The sequence below is a fragment of the Trachymyrmex septentrionalis genome, unplaced genomic scaffold, assembly GCF_001594115.1.
Source record: "Trachymyrmex septentrionalis isolate Tsep2-gDNA-1 unplaced genomic scaffold, Tsep1.0 scaffold53, whole genome shotgun sequence".
Taxonomy (NCBI): Eukaryota; Metazoa; Arthropoda; class Insecta; order Hymenoptera; family Formicidae; genus Trachymyrmex; species Trachymyrmex septentrionalis.
The window spans coordinates 1,433,052-1,442,991 of NW_017305705.1; the positions used below are offsets into that span (position 1 = coordinate 1,433,052).

Genomic DNA, 9,940 nt, shown 5'->3' on the forward strand with positions numbered 1-9,940 from the left:
GATTCCAGCTTTTTTTAGGATATCTGATGCATCCCTAATTAATTAAAATAAGATATATCTGATGCATCCTTAATTAGGTAAAATTTTTATTCAACAATTAACACTATAATACAATTATATACATACATGGGTTATGTTACATTTATAATATCTTATACATATGTTTTTTTTTTTTTATAATATAAAATACTAAATAAATTCATCTTTTCGCGCATTATAGCTTACCTTTACTATTACAAGTTTCCGTTATTTTTTTATGTCTTTAATTTAGAAACTATGTTTCTGTAGCCACACATCAATGTACATACCTAAAGAAATCTAACAATCTTCTGAAGTTTATATGTGGATCCATGGCAAGTCGATACTGCAAAATAACAGCAGATGATAAACCCTCGATCAGGAATAATTGAAGTAATCTTAACATGACTGATCGTTGGTAACATTGCGATGATGCTAACGATTCGAGACATGAGAGAAGAAAATCAAGAGAAAGGAGCGGATTCATCGGAAGTTGTCATTTTCAGCTCACTGTTTGATAATGGGCAGGATATTCATCTAGTTCTATAGCTTCAACCTCTGAAGTATTTCCTATCTCTTCTTCTGTCAAATAACTTGATTTGAGAAATACTTGTATCAACATTTCACTGCTTCAGTCTTATCAACATAAACTCTATTTCTAGAAACACTACATCTCTTGCTCTAATAATATTTCCATTGTCGTTCGGATCAAACAGTCTATAATCTTTGATTTTTTACTTTTTTGCAATAACCAACGAATATAAACGGCTTACCTTTAGCATCCCATTTTTTTCTGAGATTTTTTCGGAATGTGAACATAGGCAATACACCCACTTTGGGTGACTTAAATCAATCTTACCTGTTCAAACTTCTTCTAATGTCGCTCCTCTTACGGCTTTATTAGAGATTCTATAATCAAGGATCTCTAGACTTTGTGAGACTGATTCTTTAAATTATCGCTTCTACCCATATTCGTTGATTAGCACCAGCGTCTTGCACCATGCTTCTGGCTTTTTCTATAATAATGCAATCTGTCCTTTCAGCTACTGATTAAAATCAACTTTTTTCTTATCTCTTGTTCTTTAGAAGAAACACTTTTGATGTTTTGCATGTGGAAACTTTTCAAAATCAACAATTGCGAGAAATACGAATTCAAAATTCGAATTTACAATATCGATTCAAATAAAATTAATTTGTCAAATTTAGCAAAAGTCGATTCATACAATTAGTGAACGTCTTGCTATTGGATTATACTTATAGATCTAGAAGAATAGTCTTGTGTCTCTCTCTCTCTCTCTCTCTCTCTCTCTCTCTCTCTCTCTCTCTCTCTCTCTCTCAGAAGAAAACTCTTTCAACAGTTGTAAAATAAATATTTTACTAACTAAACACAGAGGCCATTAAAATTTGAAATTGAAGATAAAAATATTGTTATTCTTAATATCTCGAAATCATCAATATATGATATCAAATTGTTAATTTGTTTTAAAACAAAAGCCAAAATATTTTAGGTTTCGTTAATAACGCAAGTTTTTCATGGGAAATGTATTTTGTAATTTGCAGTGATTTAATTTTGGAATTTAGAAATACTCGGCATAATTAAGTGAAAAGATTGCATAAGTATTTTTATTACAATACCTAATAATTAAAACAATATTTACATTTGTACACGATTCGATATACATCATATACGAAAAATTACGTCATATCGGGTCGTAAGTACTTGAATCAACGTCCTACGAATTCTAAATGTCTCATCGCATTGCAGGAAATGCTATAATTGATTCAGAGAACTATTAAATTAAAACATATCATGTAATTCCGATTTTGTAATAATTCTTTCTGTATCGATTGTCGAGTTAAATAGAAGATTTTAAGTAATTATTTCAGAACTGCCTAAAACACTAGGCACTTGCGAGTGCTCGCTCGCTCGGTTAAGAGACAATTCTGAAATTTAATGGCAAAAAAAATACACATTACACTTCTTTAATGTTTTAAATAAATAATAGGCGATATATCCTGTCATAATAGCTATGTTACATCATTCGCCAGTCAAGGATATATGCTTCGCTGCTCGTATTTAATTCAAGATGCTTTTTGACGTAATAAAACTATACTATTGTACAACTTAATGGCAGGGCCGAGTCGTAAACGTAGTACCGATACCAAATCCTCTTGAGTCAACATTAAAAATGACTCACCATCGATATTCTGCAATAATAAATAATATTATAACAATTATGCCGTTATTATTTACACTAATTATTTATATTATTGCACTTTCTTTTAAACTTACGTTCTGTCTAAAAATATTTCCAGCTTCTGCACAGTTAGGCATGCTCTGTACAAATTTAATCACTTCTTCATTAGACCATCGTCGTGGATTCGTGGTTTGTTTCGATACTACTCTGTTTAAGGCATTGCTATGTTTCGCCCATATATGCGGTGCATTCGGCAAAGGATTATATCCAGGATTATATACAGATTGATATAATTCTTTACGCAATTGTTTAACAGGTATGTCTGCAGCATATGCAGCATTCACAGTATTCACAACATTCGCAACATTCGCAACATTCCAAGTTTGCACATCACCATTTGTAATATTGGAAACGGAAAACGAAGGTTCCTCCGAATTTTGATGTCTAAAAATATATTAATATGTATTAAATGTGTACTGAATTTTAATATTACATGAATATATAATTTAGAAGTTCTGTAAGTTTTGAATAACAAACCTTTTTTTCCGCTTTTTCGAAATTTCATCATCATCCGTTTGTCCGTTGTCGCTGTGTAGATTTTTTAACTTGTTGGATCTGAAATAATAAAATGATATAAATAAAAGTGATAATTGTCACAACTATGCTATGTGTGTGCATATGTATATATATGTAAAAAGGAGATGGTGAGGAAGGGGAGGATGGGGGGAGGGAAAAGGGGGGGAGAGAGAGTTATTTCACTGTATTCAACATACTTGTCTGAATTTTCTGATCTATTTTCAGATTTATCATTTTCTGATCCATTTTCAGATTTATCATTTTCTGGTTTATTTTCAGATGTATCATTTTCTGATCTATTTTCAGATTTATCATTTTCTGGTTTATTTTCAGATTTATCATTTTCTGATCCATTTTCAGATTCATCATTTTCTGATCTATCTTCAGATTTCTCATTTTCTGATGTATTTTCAGGTTTCTCATTTTCTGATCTATTTTCTGATTTATCATTTTCTGATCTATTTTCAGATTCATCATTTTCTGATCTATTCTCAGATTTATCATTTTCTGATCTATTTTCAGATTTATCATTTTCTGATCTATTTTCAGATTTATTATTTTCCGATGTATTTTCAGATTTATCATTTTCTGATGTATTTCCAGATTTATCATTTTTATCCGACGAATCGCCATCTTTCTGTTTTTCCTTCTCGCTCATTAATATTCCATCGTCTAAGGGCACAGGTTTATCAAATTTTTGAGATTTTTCTGTTTTTTTGTCAGTCTTCTCTAGTTTTGATTTTTCCTGTATCTCCATTTCATAATCATCAGCTTCGTGTGAGTCGTTGTTTTTCGCCAAATTATATCTATCAAGCAACTGGACTGATTTATTTAAATTTTGAGAAGAATACGGACAACCAGATGTTGAATTATGCGTTGCAAATTTAGGTCCTTTTATATGTCCTATACCTCGGCAGCCATATGTGCCACATTCCGGTCGATCAGTCAATTGATCTACTATGTATTGATGAAAATGAATCAATAACATTGTACGTACGAATTAAAATATGTTATAATATGCAAAATAATATGTATAATATAAAATAAAAGCTTACTAAGTGGAGGTTCCAATGGATGACCAGTTTTTACACACCAACCCACAGGATGAATATCAGGTGAATCATCATCAACCCAATAGGCATGATTATCGGGCCAACCATCAAACTTAATCTTCAATCTATATTTTAAAAAACATAATTACTATTCCGCTAAAAAGATAAAAATACACACAGAAAGAAAATTAAGTCAATACAAACTGGTGGTCTTTCACATCCTCTACAGTTGCCACTCTAATTAATTGCGGTACTCGCTTATCCACTGCTTCCAATTTCATACCACGTCTGAACGCACACGGTGGGCGTTGCTTGAATGCTCTAGCTGGAGCAGCCACTGAGCCGGTTTCTTTCAGATATGCGTCCCAAGTGAAAGACTTGGCATCCTTATAAGCTAATCACAGATATTACAATTACATGTGGAAGAATAAATAAATTATATTACACTAATTTCAAATTTCTTACTATTCGGTGGCATCAAAGCGCGTCCATTATGATGAGACCATCCAACAGGGTGAATATATGGTGAACTTGCATCAGCCCAATAATCATACACTTCGTCCCAAGAATCAAAATGAACTAATATTCGAGAATCCATTAAACCTGCTATGCTAGCGACACAAAGTAATGAAGAATGTTTTCTATCCACTGCCTCCAACTTCATGCCCACTCGAAAGCCTGTGGGAAAGACAGTTTGCAAGGCACCTTTATTCGGAAATAGATTCTTTGCTGCCACAGGCGCTTTACAGATTTTTAAATATGCATTCCAATTAAAGTTTCCAGATGTGTAACCCTTTGGTGGATCTAATTTCTTGCCATTTTTTTCAGACCATCCAGCAGGAAATATATTCATACTATCTGCATTTATCCAGAAATCATAATTTTCCGGATAACCGTCAAAATGCACACGCATTCGATAACCTAAATACACACATTTTATAAATTTCATATAATAATACTATAATATGTATGTTGTCTTTAACTGCTGACTTACCTACAACCTCGGCAATGGTTAGAACACAATATCGAGAAGGGTGTTCCGGATCTATACCTTCCAATTTCATTCCAACTCTAAAATGATTTTTACTATAGGGAAAGGGATCCTTAAATAACTTAACAGGCGCCGCTTTTGCTTTACAATGATCAAGATACTTTGGCCATGAAAAACCTGATTTTCCTCTTTGCCAAGGAAACTGCGCATAAAATAAAATTAAAAAATGTATTATCTTTTAATTTTTAACGCATTTAATTTAATTTAATTTAATAATTTAACTGTTATACTCGATTCACCTTTGATTCTGACGAATCTGCTTGGAGCTCGTCATCTATACTTGCCAATACCTCTTTTTCTTCATCCATTTCCTTTGTCTTATCTTGTGTCTTTTCATCAGACTTTTCATCTATTTCCTTTGACCCTTGTAATAATTGTGACTCTTGTAATAATTTTTTGCGTTTCTTTTTTATGCGTACTTCTCTGTAAAAAAATTTTAATATAGTTAAACCTTATATGATTACTTAATTACTTATATATATTAAAATATATTAAGATACATAAATAATACACACTTTGGATCCTTGTCCTTTCGATTTGCAGGCTGTTTTTTAGCCTCTATCACTTCTGTGCAGGAAGGACTACATGATATTGGACTTTCAAATTCAGCAGCTAATCCATAACATCCACAAGCTTCGCAATGATATACAGTATCTGCATTTACTGATCTAGATTTCCTTTCATCAGCTAAATTAAATATATTTCATTATAGTCATATATAAATATTTATATCTAATATATTTATCGAGATGTATTATTTGTAATTTACCTTTTTTTTCTATATTAGTATTATTAACAATTCCTGAGCTAGTTTTTGAGGAATTTTGTGTTAAACATACATTCTCTTTATCACCTATACCATCTTTATTTTGTTTACTACTTTCATCTTCATCTACTACTTCCATAATGCCGAACTCATTCATACGGAACTAAAAAAATGTAAAAAAATACATGATTGTTCATGCACATATACGTCTATAAATACTTTAATAATGTTATAAAACTGTAACTAAAACTGTTACTATTGTTCTTAATTCTATTTAGATATACACAAACTTAGAAGTCTTTATTTTTTATTATCATATATATAACTCTTTTACCTGTAAATTACTTCCAGGCAAAGTACCAACACCATCTTTCCAGTCCAAAATTTTAGACGCATCAAAATGCATGTTATTCTGATTCAGAGTATTGTTCTGATTCAATTGTTCTTTTGTTTCATCACAATTGTTACTCTTTACTTCATTCTTATTGTCTGACGTTACTTCAGTATTACAGTTTATTGGAGTTTTAATTATCTCTATTCTTATATCATCATCCATATTCGTATTAAGTTTCGAAACTTTATCCTCACTAGGAATAACTTTAATCAATGTAATGTCATCATCATTTTGAGTCTTTTTATCTTTGTCTTGTTCAGATTCTGGACTGCTCAATGCATAATTAGAATCAGCTAGACTGTCTTGCGGAGATTTTGGAATATGTTGCTTTTTCATCCGTTTTTCAGTAGAACCTCGTAATATGTTGCTAATTGTCTTTTTCCGTTTTTCTGGTTGATTATCTTCCTTTTTTGGAATTGGCGTGATAACAGCTGAATCCGGGTTTTCAGTGATTTTTATACTATCTATGGAATTAGAATTGTTCTTGTTTGCACTTAAAAGACTCATTTTTATTGGATGCAATGGTGGAGGATGTGTCGTTGAATTTGTCGTTTTTGATTCACGTAACACTAAATTGCGCAAAGCAATAAATATACTTTATATTTTGCTTTGAAATACTATACATATAAATTAATAATTATGCTAAATAGAAATTTATTTCTATACCTGTTATGGTACCTTTGCTTTCCGTACTAAGTTGACCATTATTAATTTTTAAATTGAACATGCTAGGTTTTGTGGTACCGCTTTGCTGAGAAATATTCACTGGTAATATTAAATTCGCCATATGTTTAGCAGCCTGACTCTGAGAGCCACTTGTGGTACTTGTTGGTGTTGGAGCTAATTGTGATATTACTGGAGTAATTACTAATTTGGGTTTCGTTATTTGAGCTGGTGTTAAAGTCCCTATTAGAATACCAAGTAAGTAAATGCACAGATATATATGATATATTATTTGATATATTAAATTAATTTTTAGTAATTTTTGTATATCATATATAAATTGTATTATAGTATTATAAAGCAGTTACATTAAAAAAATTATAAAATATAAAAAATTCTTACCTGCAGGTATAACAACAGATTCTCGTGATTTATTAGGTTTAATGAGGGTTCCCAAATATGCAAATGTATGCTTTCCCACTTGCGCATTGGTTTGATTTCCTTGCGTCGTATTTAAGGGCAATATCTGAGCAGTAGATGTTGACTTTCTAAGTAAAATATGTTTTTGAGCTTGTGAAGTAGCTGCAGTGCTCACAGTATTTATCGGACGATGAATCACGATGTGTTGTTTACTTTGAGATGTAGCTACCTGACTTGGCCCTTGTATAAATACCTTATTTTGTCCAGTCACAATCTAGAATAAAAGTAAAATACCTTATTTTATCTAATCATAAAAGCTAAATGAACTTGCTATCTAAAGTTAACTTGGTGAAAGTTAAAAGTCACAATTTTTTCCAAGACTCAACATTAAAGTAATTTGAATATGAGAATTTTTACATAAATCCATATTAATTACAAATAACATCAAACTTATAATCAATATTCACTTTTAATTTGTCAATAAACTTGGCATGGTAAAATAAAAAAATAACATTGATCATAAAGTACAACTAAATTTAATAGTTATAATTATTAAAAAACACATTTTTTCAAGAAAAAAATTAATTAAATCAATAGACTAATTTTATGCACATCTCTTCATACTTGAGTCACACTGTATGCAGTGTCTGTTGACTAAATCTATATTTACTATAAGGAACTGCATCACTCACTGTTACCACCTATGTATCTTATAAAACTATAAGATCTATATATATATATATATACACACACACACACATATATATGTATGTATTGTGTATATGGATATATGGATATATGTATATATGTGTATGCGTGTGTACTGAATGCAAACTGTATTTAGCACTGTTACATTTTGCTTCCTTATATTATCACTTATAATTGTACTTATATATTCATATTTTATATTTTATTGGAAAATATAACATTTAAGTTATAGCTTATTATAAAGTATAAGACATATAAGTGCAGCATGTAGATAAAAGGTGTATCCTTAATTTTAGGTTATCATGAATATATATTGGAATATGTATACCTATATTATGTGTTAATGTTCATCCATTATAATAAAGTACTTATATAAGATACAGATTGCAAAAATTAATCTCTACAAAAGTCTCAACTTTGCCACATAAATCATAAAATAGAAAGCCAGTGTTACACAAGATACCTATCATTACACATACCATCACCATGCTTTCAATAATTACCTGATTATTAACTGGATTAATAATGGCAGCGAGTTGTGTGTTAGGTGAAACAATAGTTTGATTTATATTTGACGATTGGGTAGAACGTACTTTATTTTGTTGGATATATAACAGTGGCATTACAGACGTGGTTGGATCATCCACCTGCTGTGTATCCGTAGCACTATTCTCATCTATATCGTCTACTACTATTTCTTCTTCCATTCTGTTAACAAACAGACGGTTCTTAACAAAGTTGTGTTGTCTCATTGTTTCACGCTTCAACACTTAACATTAAGAAACGTTTCATATATATCTAAGTCAGAATGACACTCAAAAAGAAATAAATAAAAATTAATTGATGAATTACCACACTTAATAATATAATTTTTTTCTATCAAAACAAAAAGTGAAAAGTATAAAGCTTGAGAATGTATTTAAAAATCCGTTATGTTATCTGCATAGTTAAACAATTACATCACAATTATACAAATTATTTCATTTGATCAATTTGAAACGAAGTTTCGTGAAAACGTGAAATAAATCACAACTTAATGTTCCATCATCATTCAACCTCGATAAATGGATAATATACTAAATAAAGTCTAATACACGACGCTTTTTTTTTTCTAAAGGCCCAACACTAAAGCAACTTTACGAACCTAACGGACATAGCGTTTATCATCGGCATATCGTGTCGTTACTAGTTACATAATTCGCGAGGAATATCGAAATATCTCGTTCGCGGAAAAATGCAAACGCTTGACGAGACGACGTATTTATCGTACGAATTCATGCATCGGAGACACTCGACGTATTCTCGTCGAGATATGGTAGCACAATTTTAAATGGCGCGCCGAACCCGTCGTATCCGTAGCATACAGCAGTCACGTTCCAACATCACTTTTCACGCTTTGAAATTCACCGTGGGCGTAAACGACGGAGGCGATTTCGTGCGAAAGCACCCATGCTGCCGCGATCGGTGGATAGGGATCGTGAGTCTCCTATTCAAACTTGGCGACTCGTGTACCGCCCGTCGCGCATCGTTCGGAGTCGTTCATCGATGAAGGGGGCAACGCGCGTTATGCACGGCACTTTTCAGAATAACGGAAGCGCAGCCCGGAACCCACGGCGGGATCGTCGTCGTTCGTGCCGCGACTCCTTCACGTAGTGTTTTCCCGCGCGTGCAAACGGCAAACAATTCCACCACACCGTTCATACACTTTTAACAAAAACTTTAGCACATCTTTTGAGCTCTTAAGTCCTGTATGCCACGGCTACGTCCCCATAGGCCAAACGCGCAGTGGCGACGGCGCGACAGCTCATCTCCCATTGGTCACCGCGGGCTGCACGGCACTGCACAGTCAGCGAGTGCAACTCGGTGCAGTTAGGTGCAGCCGCGCCAGCCAATCGTGCCGCATCAGCGCCGCCAATGTTCTTTCTTCGTCGTTTTTATGTCAATCTGTTTTTTTGTTTTTTTTTTAATTAGCCAAAACCTGCCCGTCTCTACGCGAATCGTTCTGCGATCGCTGATCGCGTGGATCGATATGTCGATGATAATTACGCGCTTGTTCGTTATCGGAAAAGCGATGAGCGTCTCCCACTTAACAGA

General features: G+C 32.6%; 1 protein-coding gene across 1 annotated transcript; it reads right to left on the minus strand.

Annotated features, from left to right (window-relative positions):
* Positions 1-1,704: 1,704 nt before the first annotated feature.
* On the minus strand, positions 1,705-9,646 carry LOC108752057 (lethal(3)malignant brain tumor-like protein 3). The gene is made up of 16 exons (XM_018492657.1): positions 9,254-9,646; positions 8,350-8,554; positions 7,121-7,412; positions 6,722-6,961; positions 5,996-6,624; positions 5,665-5,824; positions 5,411-5,582; positions 5,135-5,318; positions 4,839-5,037; positions 4,310-4,765; positions 4,049-4,238; positions 3,848-3,969; positions 2,990-3,749; positions 2,754-2,831; positions 2,312-2,660; positions 1,705-2,226 (listed from the first exon to the last, which is right to left on the minus strand). Exons 1-16 carry the CDS (start codon positions 9,295-9,297, stop codon positions 2,101-2,103), a joined length of 4,206 nt encoding a protein of 1,401 aa, XP_018348159.1. The 5' UTR covers positions 9,298-9,646; the 3' UTR covers positions 1,705-2,100.
* Positions 9,647-9,940: the final 294 nt, after the last annotated feature.